General features: G+C 40.6%; 1 protein-coding gene across 2 annotated transcripts in view; it reads right to left on the bottom strand.

Annotated features, from left to right (window-relative positions):
* The window catches only part of MAP3K21 (mitogen-activated protein kinase kinase kinase 21), a 43,390-nt gene extending 22,594 nt beyond the window's left edge, over positions 1–20,796 (bottom strand). The window contains exons 1-2 of one of the 2 annotated variants that reach the window (XM_052682022.1): positions 20,038–20,796; positions 948–1,128 (exon numbers count right to left, since the gene is read on the bottom strand). In XM_052682022.1, the coding sequence (XP_052537982.1) occupies positions 948–1,128; positions 20,038–20,746 (890 nt within the window). In that variant the 5' untranslated portion in view covers positions 20,747–20,796. The remainder of the gene's footprint in view (positions 1–947; positions 1,129–20,037) is intronic. The other variant, XM_052682028.1, reaches the window with a different exon arrangement.

Below are 20,796 nucleotides of genomic sequence, written 5' to 3'. Positions count from 1 at the left end.
CATGAAAAAAGATTGAAGTCCTCCCCTCCTTCCCCAAATAGCTTCCTTAAGATCATTCTCAGAGAAAACACTTTAAAAAGAAACGAAACGGAGACTTTTCAGAGTGAGGCATTGCAACTTTTAAAGGCTATAGCGCAATCACGACTATTCCCCCAAAATACCTTTCTTCAGTACATGTATCCCATACTACGTCACTCAAAAACAGCATCAGTATTGAGAACCATATTATTTATCTGATCCATCAAAATGCCTTTAAGGAGATATTCACAAGCTTAACATAGTGAGGTATGCACTTTCCAAATTAGAGAACACCTTAAAATAATTTTATGTCTCACTACAGTTACTTCTCACTACAGTTTTTCTTCTCACTACAGTTACTAGAAGCAAAATCTCTATGGAGATTAAAAACCAGCTGTTTAATTTTACACATGATCACATTTTAGATTCCTAGAAAGCAGTACAAACTTCAGTTAACATCTGATAAAGTCCTGGTTTGCCAAGTTTTTTTTCTATTAAATGGGCATGCAAGGGGAGGATGGATGGTCCCATTTCTTTAAAAAGAATGAGACTTCTCAGCCATCTGATTTGGAGCAAACATACCATTACTGATCAATCATATGGTAGTACATAAAGAGCGTATCACTCTTCATACTAATATTCAAGATAAGTTACTTAACCAACAGATTTTTAAGGGTTTCTCTTTCTTTCCAAAAATATGGTCTTCTGCTATTTTCCCTCTCTTTCTTTCAAATTTTTAAGTCATGAGTAACTAAAGGTAGATCAGAAGTAGAAGCTGAAAAATTAATGTTTTCCTTAGAACATCTATACCTGCCGTACCCTGAAATAACTTAGGAATCCATCAAGAAAAAAATATCAAATAGAAATTCATTCAAAAACCTCAGCTTACTTCTACTGAATATGGTCTTTATAGTAGATCAACTTCTTACCTCCAAATATCACTTCCTTTAGAAAACAGGGAGGACTTGATAACTTCTGGAGCCATCCATGCGTACGTCCCAGCTGCACTCATTTTGGTTGTTCTGTGCCATTCTCTAGCCAGACCAAAATCTGTAATCTTCAAAGTTTTATTGCAAATGTCATCATGTTCCATCTTCTCTAGCAACAAAACTACAAAAGATTGAGTTTGTAAATTAATTCAATGGGAATCAAAACAAAACTGCCATTCTTGTTATTAATTCCACACAATTTTGATTTCTGCAAATAACTGTATGATCTAAACATTGTGAAAATACTATCAACTTTTTTTAAAAATAAAAACAAACAAGTTTACTGATAAAATTCCAAGTACTTCTAAGTAAAGAGAGAAGTACCTGCAGTGTCACGACTTTCTTGCAATTATGTGAGTAGATATTAAACAAGCACAAGAGATTCACCAAGAAGAGATAGAAAAGAAAGCATCCAAGTTCAAGAGAGCACAGAATAGTAACATCCCACGAATGACAGGTTGTGAAAATGGGATTCACTTTGAAGTAAGATTCTCAAGTAGTAAAAGTAACAGCAGCAGTAGGAACTAAAACAAACGTTAAGAATTTTTATAAAAAGAAAACCTAAAAAACAAAACAGGAAACATCATCTCACTGTGTAAAATCCATCCCTCATACTGCACCCAATCTGGGTTCATCATCTCAAACTGCATATAATAAAACTGGAACGCACAGAGAAGGACACAAGCAGGTTGCTCCCAACAGCCTGTTCTCAGCCCAAAGCGCAGTTAATAGACTCAGGCTCTTCAGCAGGAAAACAAGGTTAGTGACAAACCTGATAGCATGCAGCAAACAAAGAAAGCTGTAGGTAGCAATTGCTCACAGCTTCTGATCAGAAAAAAAAAATTGGACTACATCAGACTAAATTAGCTGGCAAGAATCAAAACCACATGACAGTTGATCACAAACACACAGGGAGGTGAACTTGGAAATTTTTGCCATAGTATGTAACTGCTACCATTTTACATAGATTTTAAAAGAAATTATATGAATTCTCAGAAGACATCTCCGTGCATTTATGTACAAAATACAGGTACAGGTTCAAGAAATCCCCAGGCCACAAATCACTAAAGGTGGGGAAAGCAGACCAGGGAAGTCAGTTTGCCTCAGGAATATGCAACTTGCAGCAGGACACTGGAGCTGGATGAAACCCGCATGGTGTTATACCCATTGTAACTTCACACCCCTTAAAAAGCAAACCATCTTTTGCTGTTCCATCCCACAGTGTGTATTCACTGTCTGACTTGCTCTTAATACTGCTGGCAAACTTGTAGTACAGCTTCATAAAAGAGTATGAAACGGAATGAATAGGCTTACTGTGTTCAAGCAGAGCAAAGACAACAGGTGCAAAAGAATCAGTTTTAAGGCACTACAATCTTAATTCCATATTCAGTGCCTCTGTCACTGTCAGTGCTAGTAACTGTTACTTTTCCATTGCAATGATCTCCTGGGACAAAGCTCAAAGGCTGAATTACTAATAAGAATTATTAATGCATGTGTTTTCCAAGCATGTGTACCATGCAGTTCAAGGCAAAGCACCGGGACAAAGCAGATGAAGAATGATCTTGCCTCACAGAAGAAAAACTGGTGAGCTTGCATTTGCAATCGCAAATCATTTTTAGTGGTACAGCTTAATTACAAGTATTTCAAAAATGATGTCAACTCCAGATTAGAAAAGGCAGATCCCACATTCCATTTTCAGTAAGCGCCTTAACACAGAGGAGAAGAAACAAAGGCTCAAGTGGTGTAGACAAACTACGAGCTCCAAGTCAGCACCACCAGAACAAGTTAAATTCATCCAGGAGTTTTTATAACTGTTATACTTGAATGAAAGACCTATTGTTTGCCCTTCCATTTGAAACACGTTCAGCAGAATTCCTGACATTCCTTGTCAGTCAATGTGACCGAAACCAAAAACAGTCAGTCTTGCAAAAGGTAATAACGGGCAGGAGGCCAGGTTTCATCCTACGGAGGGACCACGTTCCTCTGCACTCTGCACTTCCGCTTCCGGCCGCGGTCTGGAGAGCGGCTGCAGCGCACACAGGAGAAGCAGCAGTGCTGCTCAGCACAGGCGGACGGTGCCGGGCAGCGCCTCCCAGCCCCTGCTGTTCAGCTCCTTGCAGCTTCCTGTCTGAAAGCAGTCACTTCTGCAACATTCTGCTCGCCCTGCTCACTCGGCCCATGCACGTTCCTCTCCCAAACCCATCGAGTTGGCTTTTTCAGGCACCGATTCATCCCCAGTATTCAGTTTGGTGAGAGCCAGTTCAGCATTTCCTGGTTTATTTTAACATTTTTCCGACTTTACGCTCTCCACAAGGAGCAAAGTTCAGACTTATAAAAGCAAAGCTGACTCTTTCTGAATGATTGAAAAATCTATTAGCAGGAGACTAAGTCTCTCACGATAAGAATGCTTTGCATCAGTCCAGCCAACATAAAACCTTATCTTAGCCTGTTATTCAAACACCACATGTCCTATGGTCAGGAATCAACATCTGACTCCATATTTTCAGGCCACAAATGTTTCCTACTGTTTACACAGTTTACTCAATTCTGAAGTTCAACCAACTCATAGCTTGGCCGGGATTTCCCCATTCTCACCTCCCAGGGAGAAGGACAAAGTCAATTTATTAACATCAGAGCATCGAAGGTTTGGGTACCACACATTGGGTGCTGCCTGAATATGAGACACAGCACGTGTCTGGAACCCTGTATGACTGGGGAACAAAGAGTTGTCAGTGCATGCTATTTTCAATAACTTAATGAAATATAAATGAAGAAAAAGTATACATGTTACGTGGTGAAGTGATATTGGAACTGATAGCTATGATACTGTGCATGTCCTAAAAAATTAATAATTTTATGGTAGTGCAGCAAGAATACAGAAGTATTCCAACAGCATCCCTAACAAATTTCTGTGTAACCATACAGATTAAAAAGAACTTTTACTCTTTAAGTATGTAATGCTACTAAAGAGAAACTGGAAATCCAAGTATTGCCTATATACATCGCTGAAACAAGCAGCTGAGAGTTATGAAATAATTTAGATTTTTTTCTGATAGAAGTTCCCCAGAAAGGGCTAAGGTAGCAGACCTCATCAGATGCAAGAACTTTTTAGGAAGTTTAATCATGCAGACAGAATAAGAATTAATCAAAGAAACCTATACAAGAATCAATATTTCCATATAAAGGAAGATATTGAAAGACAAGTTATCAAAATAGAAACATCATTACTGTGTTTATTAGGAAGCAGGCTTGTTCCACATGCCAATTAGCAATCTGTGGAAACATACAAGGTACATTTCAATAGCCAGCAGCAAAGCCCACCCCAAAAAAGACCAGATCATAGTACTGGAAACACATGCAAAGTTGGAAGGGATCAACAGCAAAACCTAGAGTTACAAAGCAGAGGTGAAGGAAGAGGAAAGGTAGGGCTGTTCTGTCTAGCACAAGGAAAACCAAAACAGCAGCTGCATACAGTTGCAGAAGTAGCTCACGCAATTCTAAGCGATGCTAAAAAAAGGCTTTTTTTTCCTGTAGAAATGAAGAAGTACCATTAGAACTGTACAAGGCATAAGACTTCACATGAAATACTGGATGACTGGAAAGGCGTATATATATGCTCAACAACAGGAACTTAGACTGAAGCAGGTGTAGAAAACAGAATAATGAAGAGCAGGTCACTTTTCCTATTTAGATAAGAGCTTGTCCTTTTTGCTAGAACAAACAATGGTTGAGAGCAGAGATCAACCACATTTATGAACAGGATGCATGTCAAAAGCACTGGTGCTCTTACCAATATAATACTCTCCCAGGTACCCTGCCCAATCCATTTTGCTCATGTGCTCATGACTAAACTCAGTTCTAGACCTGGAGCTGCAGGGGTGGGGAGAGCTTCATATCATATTCCAAGACAACACCTCTGTTCTCCCACCTCCCTTCTGCTGTGTCGTGTCGTCCCCCCCCCCCCCCCCCCCCCCCCTCCCCCCCTCCCCACACACAGTGTATAGCACAGGTTACTCTTTACAAAATCATAAAATATAACACATTCTCCTATCAAACCTACTGGTTCCTTAAATAGCAATGCCATTAATCTGTTTTGCCTGCTTTCTGCCTTATCAGTTACAGCTAGAGTCTTTTTCTGCAGATCTTATAGCACCTGCAAACATTTTATGGTGCAGCAGTGTGCAGATAAAACATACTGCATGCTTTAAAACTCAGACTGCAATGGGACTGGACCTGTGGGGCTAGCCTGTTCTTTCCAACTCTGCATTCCTCTTGTTAAATTGGCATCATCCCTACAGAACCACTTCTATTCCCATACACATGTTATCCATCAGGAAGCCACAGAGTTACACTTGAAAAGAGGCAAGTCACAGTAACATCCCATCCTTGTGCTCCCACTCTCCTCTTCCTGTGCCATCTCCCTTTTCTACCTCTCTCATGTTCTCTGCTCCATTTATGCTCAGAGCTACTGAGCGTAAAAGGTAAGACAACAACTGCAGCAGTCAGGATTAGAGAAGCACAAAGCAGCAGGCCAGGCTTGGCCACATTTGGACAAGAGCTGCTTTTTCTGATCCATTCTCTTTTTTGAAAGCTTGGGTTGAAAATATATTGGGGAAAAAAAAAAAAGTGAAGTAAGAGGCAGGACATAGATGACTGTATTCCAAGAAACAGAGAACTGAAGGTTACAGGGTTCTGCTACCCGTTTAAAAAGGGCAAAGAAAGAGAGAGGAACTGACTGACTACAGAAATGCAGAAGGGATCCAATTCTTTTTTTTTTTTTTTAAGACACGGAATATTACTGCCATGAGATACAGCCAGGAAGTAAGTGGTCAAGAAATAATGGGGAAGAGCTTATTTAGACAAGCCAAATTCCTGGGGTGGATGCAAACTCAGACAGGTCCAGGACTACACCCTCAGTGCACGCTTCAGCACTAAGCTGAACCTCCAAAGAGGAATTGAAGCAACTTGTTTCAACTGCAAGTATTTTGTCTAACACGCAGTTTTACACAAAGAGCTCACCTTCTTGCCTCAGCCCCTTTCATTCCTATGTTTTAAAATGTACATAGCTTTAGAAACAGTATTTACAGCAAGCATGAGGGAATCATGGACAGACCTCTTAGTTGTCAGCACAACCAGGAAATTTCCACCTAGTACTCAGGTCTTCAATGCAATTCTTTTACTGTTATTTCCTGAAGTTTCTGTTTTCTCTTTGTTACTAAAAGATATGCAGATCATTATACTTCTCTGATGTTATTAACTATCTAGAAGTCAGCATTTAACTCAATCTCTCATTTGACAAGAAATCCAAATCTTGAAATCCAGAGACTTTATGCAATCAAATCAATTTTATTTCATAATGCATTTTGACTCTTTCAGGAGACCATTATCAGTGGCACAACTGATTTAAGTGGGTACACAAAGTTTTCTTAGAAAAGCAAAGTCAAAAGATCAAGTAATAAAGAGTAAGTATAGGGAGTTTAGTTGTACTTCAAATGCCTATATTTACAGAAATTAACCTGAAACGCTGAAGTCATTTGGATCCCTCCCCCTCCTCTTCTTTATACTCTACAGTTTGTACCCTACCCTATTCATAGCATCTGTTTTGTTGCCAGTAAAAATGAAGAGTTAAGCAGACTTTTATGAGTTAGCAGTTACTAGCTACCTCCCACCAACAGTTCTCTAAGCAGTTGACTGCTATATTTTTCACTAACAAAAGGTATTTAATCTTACAGCTATTTAAGTTAATGGGATTACAGGTTGAGCGCCTACGTGCCACTCCATTTACCACCACTGATAACGTCTTTCTGAAGAACATACCAGAAAGAAAGTAGAGAGCTTCTACTATACAGCCCTACTTGCCAAGAAAAGATTGCCCTGACAATGCTGCTACTGTGGTCCCCCTGCAGCTCCCCCCAGAAAGTTCCCCCTCCATTTGTTTGCAAGTGAATTTGGTTCCTGGTAATTCACTAAACATGCAACAATACCAGTAGGAAAACCTTGCATCTCTACCTGAGGAACTAACAGGAAGAAAAAAAAAGAAAAAAAAAACACACAAAAAACCTTCTTGAACACACCACATATTCAGCTAATGAAACACAGTACCTTGACAATATTAAGAGAATTATTTCCATTACTTGGAGTTATTTGGCACCAACTGCAATTAGAAATTTAAATTTCAACACTTTTTATAGAAGTCACGTCCAGCTCCACTAAGCATTTCAACTGCAAACTAAATACCACAGTGAAGACATTAAATGATCAGGATGTCTTTAAGCTATAAAAGGGTGATCCATTTGCCTTTACAGCACTTCTTTTTAGCTACCTTGCTTTTCTCCTGCCACTTCTCAAGGTAGCAGCTGTTAGTTACCTCCTCACCTTTGCAGCCCCATACTGTTAAGACTGTGATCACCTTACTGGATAAGTTTAGAGCTTGCCATCCACAGAGGAATTCCATCTCTTAGAGATTACAAACACAGGACACATTTATCTACTTCATCCACATTTATCTATTTTATTATAGGGACACTGTGCTCCTCTATCCTTTACCCTTTCACAGCAGACAAATAACCATTTCTTCATTTTCATACAACATTAAAAGCAGCTCAACAATTTGGTCTTACATGCACTTGTTTAAGAACATCTAGCTTTAAAAAAAAAAATAATAATCCTACCTCACATGAGCCAACATACATTTAAGAAGTCCTGAACAAAGTGTTCCCAACTGGGAAGCCAAAACAAGACAAGACTTGACAGAAAATGTCCTTGACAGCAAGGATTTACAAATATACACCATCTGCATAAGAAAAATACGTCCCATAGTGGGCCATGTAAAGAACAAGAAATCAGCAAAAACACTGGAATGACAAAGGCTCGCCTGACTGTCTGCAAGAAAGGAGGAAAGCAAGGGAGAGTGAAGAGGAGAAAGGAGCGATTTCAACAGCTGCAGCAGACCTTGCATCACCATTTTTTGCTTCCCCTTCACTTCTTTAATAACCATTATTAAAGCAACTTTGGGCAAATGGAAACTTGAGAGAAAAGCCGTTTTAACAAGTTATTGGCACAGGCTGCAGATGCTGCGAGTTATTTTCCTGCCTGCCATCTGTACTTCACTTGCTATTCTGACAGTTCTGTAACGCAAACCAGAAATTTCTGTTGTGCCTTAAGAGAAAGCACCAGAGGTAACAAGCATTTGAAATTAGACATTAATTATTGTTTCAACAGTAAATTCTGAAAAGGATTTGGATTCTGCATTACACAAAAAAGCAGACTGCACTCTAAACATTATTAAGTTCTTTGTTTAGTAAAATACCAAGATTAGTTCTCCTATTTAGTTTTACACTTAAGAAAAGTTACTTCACTGCAGCAATTCCTCTACAATTTTACAATTACATGGAAATCAGTCCACGCTGAAACTTGGATTTAAAACTCAAACCACTCAGTTATGCTGCACCTACCAGGAAATTTCACACTTATTAGAAACACAGCAATTACTTTGCTTTTAAGTGATCTTCTAAGCTTTTTCTTCTTTGTTTGTTATTAGTTATTAAAGGGCATCTATGCAATAAAAACAGTGACCAAAATGAAAGATCAGAAAGACATGCTAAGAACTACTAAGAATAATAGTTTGGTGGTGAATCAGTCATTCTTGACTGCGAATGTTTACAGTTTCAAGCCATACAGAGCAAAGTGCTCACCATTCCTTAAAGACCATCAACTGTGTTAGGAAATAGTCATGCTTTTTTTTTTTTTGCAAGCAGTTCCTTCCTATTCCTAAAAAAACAAGCAAACCACAAAAGGTGAGGCAAACCCTAACTGTTACATACATAACTGCAAAAGGAGAGTCATAGGCAGTATATAATGCACCAGGTGAAGTCTCCTCCAAAAAATAAAAATAAAACAAAAAGCATACAGAAAATGTAGTATCGCTTTCCTTACCTCAAGTTCAAGCAAGACCTGACCATTCCCTTCAGAACAGAGCAAATGAATGCATGCCAAACATCATAACAAAATTCACAAAGAGAATGCACCTGAGGGGCTCATATTCCCCAAAATGACACCCAGGGCCAAGAGGTTCCCTTCCTTCAGAAGGCAGCTAACGTGTTAACTTAGCTATCATTAGTAAAATCATCTTCTCAATACTTATTAACTCAAATTTGTTTTGAAATTATATTGACATCTCCTTGCAGTAAATAAAAAATCACTTAAAATGACACAACTTCTGAATACATGCACTTATTTACACAGTTGGCTTACTTCTCCTGCTTATAACTTTTTACATTTGTCAATTATGTGCTTTGTTGTTACTTCATACAGATCACAAAAAAAAGTTGCATTTGATATGCTTATGTTAGAATATTTAATGCACAAAAATATCAAAGGTTAGATATTTTATAAAGTTTTATGTGAATATACACATTAAAATATTCACATTAAAAATAAATAAACAAAAACACATTCTTCCTTTAAAGATGATTTACTAACTAACCTGAGCCATTAGGGCTGATGTCAAAGCGAAGACTCCCTAAGAGCCAGCAGTCACTTAAAATACATATCTTAGTCTCCTCTCTAGTTACAGCCTCTCATCCTCAAAGGCTTTTTAGGGCTGAGTCTTAGTGACTGAATAGTCTTGAGGAAGTTAATTACCCAGATGGCTCAACAAAAAATAAAGTCTCCAGAGAAAACTGTTTTCTGCTGGATGCATCATCTAACCAAACTCCTACCTACCACCTGTATGCAACCACAGATGTGCAAATCCACTGACATACAGGAAGCAGTAGGGTCTATGTCAAGAGATGTGAGGGAGAGCCTTGTAGCACGGCTAGCTGCTAAACTGAACCAAAGACAATGTGCTATAGGAAGTGCAAAAATGAGCAGTATTTCAAAATTAATACAATTCTTCTACATCTAGTTATATTCAAAGATGTACTGATAGAATCCAGCTTTGTTGCTTTTTTCTGTTAAAAAAGATCACTGCTGAAGAGAACTACTTGGAGAAATTGAAGACCAAAAAAAAACAACAACCTTATGTTCTTTTGAATGTGCTTTCTGCTATGAAAAGCTAGCCTAAAAATCCAAACTAACTCTGGTTATAGATGCTTTATTAAGTATAGTCATTGAGTTCTCCTACAAACACATCACATAAAACCCCTTTAATATCATTTCTGAGAGATTTTAGCAGGTCACAGCTCTGTAAAGGAGCTGAAATTTGGCCACTGGTTTCATCTGAGAATTAAAGCAATCAATCCTATAAAGAACAATTGAAAGAGTCTTGTAGATATATATTTTTTTTTTTCCAAGCTAAATCTTTTCCAAAACAAGGAATCAGAAAATGACTGAATTTTGATCTCACATTTTTATATTTCTAAATACAAAACTTGACAGAAAAAAGATTTTTGTTCCATCCTTGTAGCTTCTTTAATAGCTGCAGAACAGCCTCTCCAGACTGTGCACTGCCAGGACTCTAATATTCTTTAATAGCAAAGGGAAAATGTTTGATTTAAAATGAGAACTCAGTAAGCTTGGCAGCATTCTTTCTCTTGGGAAGACAAAGCTGAAGGGTGCTTTTTTGATTCAATAATTAAGGGAGATTTAATAATGAGTAAAAAACAAACAAACAAACAAGTTTTTCTTTTTAAATAATACTTGATAAAATAACTACAATTAGTTCCATGAGAAATATTAGTAACATCTAAGACTAGTGGTAAAGAAAGTGAGAAAATTTTCCAAACATTCAAAACCAAAGTATATTCAGTTCCAAGGGTTAATTTGTCCCATAATGAGCCACAGAAATGAAGCAGTTACTCCTGCATTTTTCAGAGGGAGGGCTGGCTTATCAGCTCTAAGTTAATAGCACACCTGCCAAAACACAGATTTTAGTAGCTATGAAGAGAACAAAGCATGATTATGTAGCCAACACTGGCATGTCTAGGACTGATTTAACTGCAGCTATGACCTCCCACAAAAAAAGGTTAAACTTGGCTGGAAACTCTAAGAAGAAAGAATACTTCTGTGGTGATATTTTACATTATTTTATATCTCTCTCTACAAAAAACAAGCAAACAAAAAAAAAAAAAAACAACCACCAGCACTAAGATGCACTAAGTGGTTTAAAATTTACACATCCACTCACTAGCAGTTAGTGATGCAGGATAAGTGCTCTGTAACATAGGGAAACAAAGTAAAAATGGTGAAAACTCATTTTAAAAAACTCAATGCAGGAATGTAAATTTATGACACCAGGTGTTAGTTTGTTCTGCTACCCTAGATAGACAAATCATTTAGTATTTAAAATACTCCCCCTGTACTCAGCTCTGGTGAGGTTGTGCCTCCAGAACTGTATTTGGTTTTGGACCCCTGACTACAAGAGAAACACTGAGGGCCTGGAGCATGCCTAGAGAAGGGCAGTGAAGCTTGTGAGGGGTTTGGAACACAAGTCTTACTGGGAGAAGCTGAGGGAACTGGGATTTTCCAGTCTGGAGACAAGGAGGCTCAGGGGAGACCTTATTGCTCTCTACAATTCCCTGAAAGGAGGTTGTGATGAGGTGGGGTGTTGGACTCTTCTCCCAGATAACAGTGATAAGACAAGAGGGAATGGCCTCAAGTTGCACCAGAGGAGGTTCAGGTTGAATGTTAAGAAAAACTTTTTCTCTGAAGGAATGGCAAGGCATTGGAATGGGCAGCCCAGGGAGGTGGTGGAGTCACCGTCCCTGCAGGTGTTCAAGAAAACTTTACAGGTTGTCATAAAGGGCTTGGTTTAGTGGGTAATATTGGTGGGAGGTGGGCAGTTGGACTGGACAATGTCAGAGGTCTTTTCCAACCCTGGTGATTCTATACCTATATGTAGGTATAGAATACATAGGTATTACACATATATTTTATACCTACATATATATATTTTAAACTTCAATACCGTAATTATGCCTCTAACAAGAGAAAACCCAAAACCCAATGAACTGAATTTCAATGTTTCAAATTTTAACAGATCATCAGAAATGAAAAATCAAGGGCAGAAGTCACTCATGCTGTAAAGACTCCTTGCGAAGGTTCACACTACAAGGCCACTGTTTCAGCACTTGAAACACTGAAGCACGTTCAAAAGAAAGTTCAAGCTTAGTGATAACAAAACCCCAACACAAACAAAAACAGAGGCTGCAAAGAAAAAGCTGTTATCTTCTAAGGTCAAAGAATCCACAAAACAGTATTCAGCATCCAAGTACAATACAATGATGTGTTGCTTCTCCGTTCTTTTGAGTTGGCAGAACATAACTTTTTAATCAAACTTTCAGCATTTAGTCAGAGGGTCCAAATATACACGCTGGGCTTGAAGAAAAGCAGAATGTGGGGGGACAACATTGGAACTCAAAACTGAGTTCTCTCCCAAGTTTTTCTGACGATAGAGTAACGATGCTATCAATGCTCACATCTCAGTTACACAATTACATTAATTGTATTATGTTGCATTATACATATGTTTATGTAAGTACAATACCTCATTACACAAATGTTACAATCAGCATGTAAAGTTGTTTTTTCACTGTCTAGGAGAACAAACAAAACTGAATAAGTATTCTAACAGCTAATGGGAGCTGCTAATTTTTCCACTGACTTCTTTGGAAGCTAACTGCGCTCTGTGCCACTTTCAGAGACAGGTAGGATGTGACCATACCCTAGAACACCAGCTTTCGAAAAAAAATAAACCAGTCAAGTGTTGCTTAAAGCTTTGTTTAATATACTGATATTCATTACAAATACTGGAATTAAAAGTCCTGCACCACAACTTGCAATGCCATCTCCAAACCATTCATTTCAGAAGAACAGTCAGAAAACCTGGGAGCAACAGATAAGAACACGACTCCCCGGTGGCAAGAAGGCAGCACCAAAAACCTTGGTGAAAATGGGTCTCTTACAGAAACCTGCCAGGGAAGAGTCCGATGAGGAACAGGAAGAGAACAAAACTTCTAAAAACAGTCTAAAAACAACAGTAAAACAGCTTCTTTGGGGACAGAAGAAAGACAGGGAGAGGAGAAAGACAAGAAGAACCAAGTAAGACCCAGAAAGAGGGCAAAGCAACGCTATCTTTTTGATTAAGCATGCTATCGGTTGAAGGTGCAGAGTCTTAACATAAATAAGAGAAAGGAATAACTCTACAGGTGTCAGTTTGTTTGGGGAAACAAAATCTGTATTAAAAAGGAGTTAAAATAAGGACATTCAAATTTATTGTTTTTAAATTAGTTGGGTTAAATTCACCTAGTGGCTCAGGTTAGAATCTTGCTTTCAGCATTAAGGAGTGCATGTGGATATACTCGAACACACTGCCTCAAAAATAAAAACAAGGGCCTAAAGTGATTAGAATTTTTTCTTTACTTTTTAGTGTCCAGATTTGAGATCCATAAAAACATCAAACAGCAGCAAATTCAGAAGATACCAGGCTAAGGTCACATAAATGACTACTGCAGTTAAGCCTTAAATCTACAAGTAAAATAACTGCTAGATGTTACTTCTCTGGAAGCTTACATTCTATGCAATCAAATGCTGTCTGACAGATTAGTAGTTCACAAAATTTCATTTAACAGAAAACATAATAAAGTAATGAATTCCCTGCATGTTATATTTAAATATGGAAACAAATCCTTCAGTTGGAAGTTAATCTCTGATATTTTACCACTAGTTATTTCTACTATGATGGTGATCACCACAGCAATCAGCGACTTGAAATTGCTCGTTCTTGAATTCCAGCATCTCTTCTTGAACGCGAAACACATGCAGCAAGATAATAAATGTAACAGGCGAAAACAAAATGGTTACAATGTAAAACATTTCCTCCCATGCACTGAAAGACGCTACAGCTCAAGGCTGCTGAGCATTCGCTGCTCTCACAGTATCTAATATTCTCTCAGGGTCTCTAAAAAAATAAAATCCCCATCTATGTAGTCAGAGCACATCAAATCATGTAACAGATTACTGGGAGCAATGTTTCATGAAACAAAGCATAAAACTTGAACTGAATGTCATGCTAACTTGTAACAGATTCAAAAGAGATGCTGCTTCTCAAGTTGATGAAATTCTGCAGTACTTCTATAGCTTTTTTTTTATTTTACATACTAATCAGATAAGATTACCAAATCCAGTGCTCCTTCCTGCTATACATTCCAGGAACATATGACCATTTTTTAATGTTGTAATGCAGCAGCATTATCTTCAGCGCAAAGCAGAGGGCAGGGCTACTTACACTCACAAAGATGGGCTAGGAAGCTGGTACACCTAGGACATTTTCTAATCTTTATGTAATTTAAGTAATTAAGAATAGCAACACTTAATTACCATGACTTCCCGTATGAATACAGCATGGAAAAATGAGGCACGAGAATTTTGAATTGCTAACACATGAACGGCTCAAACATTTGTGGAAATATTTGTATTCTGAACACCTTCCTAACTAGGAAACCATCTCACACATAGCCTGGGATTGGCAGTTCCTTGCCTGTGGGACAAGGGCCTTTTTCAAGCCAGTCTTCCTGAAGAAAAATCTGTCAGTCCTTCTCCTGTGCCCCAGTTACTTTCAGTCCCACAATTTTATCTGACTGTCAGATAAAATAGTCAAAGCAATGCCGCGTTCTCAGAGCTGTCAAGTTGGTGTGGGTTTTACAGAAGTCTTACAGAAGAGGAACTTCAGTTCAACCAGACATATGTTTGTTCCTCTCCAGAGCTCAGAGACAGCCAGTGTTGCCAGCTCAGCAGTTAGCAAGGCTACAGGAGATGTTTCAAACCAATAGCAGACATAGACTATTAGAGCAGGTGACAGGAATCCCCTATTTTGGAGTTGATACCCTAGGAGAGCTGGGGGTAGCCCAGGAAGGGACACTGGGAACAGAAAAGAAGAGCACAAGTCCCATGAATGAGAGCATTACAAAGAGGTGAGGGAGACGCAGAGCATCTGCCCACAGGAGAATATTTTTTGTTTGTATTTAAGTCTTGCTGCAATCTAAAAGATGAACAGTAATTGGCTTATGGCTATTGTACAGCTACAAGTTCCACTACCATTAGAGGGCATCCTGAGTTTAAGCTCTCATCTGCAAAAAAGCCAGTTCTCTCTCAAAACTACCCGAGCCAATTGTAATAGAACTTCATTTTGATTTTTCTTTTTCTCTATAGTCACACATTAGAAGATACTGAATATGCAAGCATTTAACAATGTATAAGAAGTCCTTACAACTTTACAGGTGAAGCGAGCAAGTCCTTCAAAACAGAACCGAGAGACAGATTATGCACCCCATTGATTTCAGAGTAAAATCAGTAAAGAGACAGGCCAGCTTCCATGGAGCTTCTTTCTCATCTCCTAGCCCAAAAGCTACCATGAAGCTGCTAGGTAGGGAAGTTCGAGGGAAAGTATTTTTGTGAGTTCTTGAAAACACTTCCATCTTATTTTCAGGCTGTTTTATATGTTGAACAGTTCTGCTGCAAACAATCTATAGAAACAATAATCAGAGGTTATTTTGTCCTGGTTTTCCTCAAATTCCAGACCACCACCCTTAATCAAAAGCAACCAATTCAATAGAAATCCTGTAAAGCCACGTCAAACTTGGAGATTTTAAAACCAAATTCTCTTTTCTGAGTTATTACATGAGATTATTTTGAAGGATGTAATATTAATGCAGGTTGTCCAACTGCTGTTTCATTGTTCTTCTGTATGTTTGACCTCTTCAGTTTTCAAGTACTGCTCTCATTATAACTGTTACGTGCTTGGCTTTATTCAATAGTCTTTGAAAGTCAACCTGTTCTTGATTATTTCTATATGTAATACAAACATCGTGCACTCCAGCAAACTGAGGGCCACAACGATCCTGGTAAGCTGGAAGAATTAGTGAGCCAAAACTTACTTCCATATCCATCTACAACAAATCAACAGAGGACTCACCAGTATTATGCATATATACACAATCTTCACAGAATTAGCTTTGTGCTTCACCTTGTGTTCACAGATTGGATCATGTCGTAAGCAAGATATTCTGAACTTTCTGTTATGTCTTCTGTAAGTACACAAAGCTGCTGCACTACAGATAAAACACATTTTAAGGCAGAAGTACTGCACAATCTGAAATCAGTCCCCAAACCACAAACCTCTGCTTACTCTACACTAGACTTCAGAAACTGAAGCCTTGCACATTTTATCTGAACACATTGTTAGCCTTATTCAGACCCCTAAGAAAGGAACAGACAAGACTGTACTGAGACCCTAAATAACCATGGTTACTGAGGCATCCTAATTAATGAGGTGCCCTTGACCAAAAGAAAATAATTTGACTCAACCAGAGAAAAACTGGAGAAAATTGACTGTACTGTGTCCAGACCAGGGACCCCAGCACAAGGAGGACATGAAGCTCTTGAAGCAGGTCCAGAGAAGAGCAATGAAGGTGATCAGAGGGCTGGACCACCACTCCTATGCAGAAAGGTTGAGGGAGATGGGCTTGTTCAGTCTGGAGAAGAGAAGGCTCTGAAACTTCATTGCAACTTTCCAGTAGTCAAAAGGAGCCTACAGAAGAGGTGGGGTGAGATATTTTACATGGTCTGATAGTGAGAAGAGAAGGGGTAAAAGCTCTGAACTGAAAGAGGGAAGATTCAGATTAGACATCAGAAAGAAATTCTTTACTTAGAAGCTGGAGAGGTCCTGGCACAGCTGCCCAGAGAAGCTGCGGGTGCCCCATCCCTGCAGGTTTGGGCACCAGGTTGGACGGGCCCCAAGCAGCCTGAGCTGGTGGGGGGGCAGCTCTGCCCACAGCAGGGGGCTGGATAGGCTTTAAGGTCCTTTCCAATGCAAGCCACTCCACAAAAAAAAGTCACCCTTCGAAAGAGTCAGCAAACATGCTGAGATTTGAAGAAGGAGAAAAAGATAGACTTGTTTCTTACTTCTCTTGTTTCGCTGCTAGTTTCTGGTCTTGAAGACGAACTTGTTTTTTTGTTTCTTCTTTTTTTATTTTCAGTAACAACACACCAAGACTATATCTGTACCTGGGAGGTACTGTTTTTTCAGTTTACGATACTTGACTTCATTCAAATTACTACTGAATTCAGAATTCCTTAACTATATATACTAATTTGAAAAACCTCAAATGTACTTTCAAATTTTCCTTTGGAATTTAGTTAGGTAAGGTCCACCCTAATTTTAGATAACCTCCTTAGTCTATGCATCTAAGATCATAAAAGCTGCTTTTAGAAAGATACTCTCAAAAAAGACTCCTCTTTTCCAAAGAAACTTACGACCATGTCACCTGCAAAAGGTTTTATTAAACACCCACAGCCAATTTGCAAATCACCATTAATAGCCATGGTTATTATGTTTCATTTCACCAGACCTACTTAAAAGCTGAGTGTTCTTTACACCTTTGCTTTGTCTACTTTGAAATCACCATTAAATATTAATGTTTTTACATGGTCTCCAGAATTGAAGAAGCCCTGATACCAACCAAACCCAGCAGTCACCCTTTAATCCCTTTCTCAGCTCTCACAAAGATTGCTTGATGTTTTTTTTCCCTCCAAATATTGAAAACATTTGCATGTCTATCCATTTGTTGCCTTACTAGAAACAAAGCACCATTTTCCTCCTCCCAATAGGAGTCTAAAGACTCTTGTGCATACAAAAGAAGTCAGGTACTGCTGTCAAAAAATAAAGTACATTCTACTGCTCTCATTACTACTATTCAGTCTGTGAGGATCTCTCACCAGTCACGTCAATTTGACATCAGTAGCAGACACGCTGTACTACAGATTCCAACTTCATGGAAGGGATTGGAGAGAAATAACACACTTGCCTTTAAGAAGCCTGCTTTGGCTATTGCCTACAGCCACAAGTCATGACATTTATCTTCTCCGGATCAAATATGGTTGTAGAAGGGGCTGAAAACATAGTTCTTAGGTATTTGCAAATGAAATATTTTAGTCGGCATCCCATACCATGCCTTATTAAGGGAAGTCATCTTTCCAGTTTGCTGTCTAAGGAAGAACTCCTTCTCAGAAAAAAATCATTAAGCTAGCACAAAATGGGTACAGTGGCAAACAATCAGGAATTACTTTGCAGAGAACACTGACCACCACCACTAAGGAGCTGTGGAAAGCAGCAAACAACAGCTGATCAACAGGAGCAGCCAGAGCCCAGTCTGTGACTACAGATGTTGCCAAGATGATGCTACCCACACCAAGCACACCACACACCCTAGCAGCCTTCTACTCCCAGGAACAAAAAGTTGGGAAAGATGACAGTAACAGAATAAAGTGAAATCCTGGAAAAACAGACAAGTAACATAACAGGAGACACTACCATGATTTGCAGTCCCTTTAAATTCATATAAAATATGACTTAATGATTCTACAACTCAATGATAACAGTACATTCTGTCACTAGCATACTGTTGACTTCCAACATTATAATTCAGGTAGATGATCAAGACCATCGTCAGGCTTCACCACGATTAAGAAACGTGGGTGAGAAAACTATGCAGTTAAAGTCAATCACATGGGCAACCAGAGTAAATAATAAAAGCAGTGAATAAGCACAAATATTAAGGTTATAATTAAAAGCATACTTTTAAAAGGCTCTGCCATTATCTACATACACAGAGATTATAATGGTAATCAGTACGCAGCAGTCACCAACTCTGCATGTTGTGCTAAACCAGGGTTACAAGTTCATTTCAAGTGGACTTTGCCATTGTCACATCAGGAGTGAGGAGTGTAGCAAAGGTACAGCAGTCAGTCTGAGCAGCGCAGTAAACTGGGATACAAGCTGCCTACTAACAGCTGCGTAGGATTTAACGCGTTGGCCATGAAGTCTGTAGACCCTGAAGCAATGTTCCAGGAGTTCATCATCTTGTGCTACAATCAGAACCACAAATACAGCTGAGCTAGGTCCTTTCTTTATCAAACAAATAGTGAAAGTGTTCTCGGGAGCAGTCCCATGACTGAGCCTTGTCTTAACAATCCATGCATGATGACCTTCAAGACACACTACAAAAGCCTTTCAAACAAAATGCTTCAAACTTGAATGAAGCTTTTTCATTTTAACTTAACCACTTTAGGGTGTCCAACTGAAAACAGGGTAACATTTCTGTTCTGAATGGGCCAAATTTCCAGCAGGACTGCAGAGACAGCTTCAAACATTTATGTAAGGGAACAAATTTCCACTTTCAGGCCACTAGTTTGAAACACAACCACGATGGTGGGACTTAAACATCTCCACCCCCGTGAAGCCAGCCTTCAACACAACTGTCTTAAGGCACCAGCTCCAACAGATGGGTGAGGAATTCATTACGGATGAACTGAACAAATCCCTCGCTCTTTCAGGTGCTTTTGTCCACACCAAAAGCTGAAAGCACCAGAGTTTCTACTTTTCCAAACTACTGTTTCCCACCACTGCTCACTGTGCAGGTGAATTTTATCAAACGAAAGACAAAACCACATGCAGACGTCCAGAAGTGAAACAGAAGCAATATCTTTATTATTAGAAGAAGCAAAACTTGCCTTATCCCTGGAAGCACTCAAGGCCAGACTGCACAGGGCCCTGGGCAGCCTGATTTAGCAAGCAGCAGCATACCTCCCCATGGCAGGGGGTTGGAACCGGATGATCTTTAAGCTCCCTTCCAATCTAAGCTGTTCTGGGATTCTATGATTAATCTTTCCTTTAAAAGCTATATCGAGCCAAGGTCTTGTAAAAGCTAGGATAGCAGACCGTGCCCAAGTAAAGGAAATCTCATAAAACTGCAGCTATGACCACGCACAAGATTTCATCCCGTTCCGCTTCTGACTGCACTCCTTCCTACCTGAGATGTGCAGGACTCGGTCCTGTCGTACCCACAAGCGCACCCACATCTCCAGACTTTCCGAAAGAACCACCGACCCACTCCTAGACCCACCTGCTGCCAGCCCAACCCTTGGGTGCGGCAGAGCCCCATTCCCCCGGTCGCCCAGGCCCGAAGGCCGCTTCCCGAGTCGGCCGCCGGTCGCCCCCCGCCCCGGGCCCCCGGCTCCCCGAGGGACTCACTGTTGCTGGACTTGAGGTCGCGGTGCAGGATGGGGACGATGGCCTGGTCGTGCAGGTAGAGCATGCCGCGGGCGATCTGCACTGCCCAGTTCACCAGGACGTGCGGGGGGATGCGGCGGCCCCCGGGTACGGCGGCGGACGAGGAGGCGGCGGCGGCCAGGGCCCGGTTGAGGGAACCGCCGCGGGCGAACTCCATGACGAGGCAGAGGTTGGGCTCCCGCAGGCAGACCCCGTGCAGGGCGATGATGTTGGGGTGCCGTAGCATGGCGAACAGCTTGGCCTCCTGCCGCACGCTCTCGGCAGTGGCCGTGATGTCCTCGTCTGGGTCCTGCCGCGCCGCCTTCACGGCCACCTCCCGGCCGCGCCAGGTTGCGCGGTACACCTTGCCGAACCCCCCCACGCCGATGATTTCTTGCAGCTCCAGGTGCTGGAAGTCGATCTCGGTCAGGCTGCCCGCCGGCTCGTCACCCGCCGTTCCGCGGGGCTGCCGGGTCACGTAGTTGGCGGGGAAGATGCCGAGCCGCTGCCGGATCTTGCCCGCCCACCACCCATCGTCGCCGGACACGGCCGCATCCTGCGACAGCACCTCCACCACGTCTCCCCGCCGCAGGCTCAGCTCGTCCTCGCCGCTCGCCTCGTAGTCGTACAGCGCCGTCCACAGCGGGCACGGCCCCCCGGAGCCCGACGCCCCGGCGCCCGGCGCGGCCATGGCGGCGAGCTCAGCCCAGGCAGCCGCCACCGCGGGGGCGCCCGCCCGGC

Source organism: Tympanuchus pallidicinctus, unplaced genomic scaffold (assembly GCF_026119805.1).
Source record: "Tympanuchus pallidicinctus isolate F22 unplaced genomic scaffold, pur_lepc_1.0 scaffold1, whole genome shotgun sequence".
NCBI lineage: Eukaryota > Metazoa > Chordata > Aves > Galliformes > Phasianidae > Tympanuchus > Tympanuchus pallidicinctus.
Note: the sequence above shows the minus strand (reverse complement) of the source record. Positions and strands in the feature narration are given on the sequence as shown.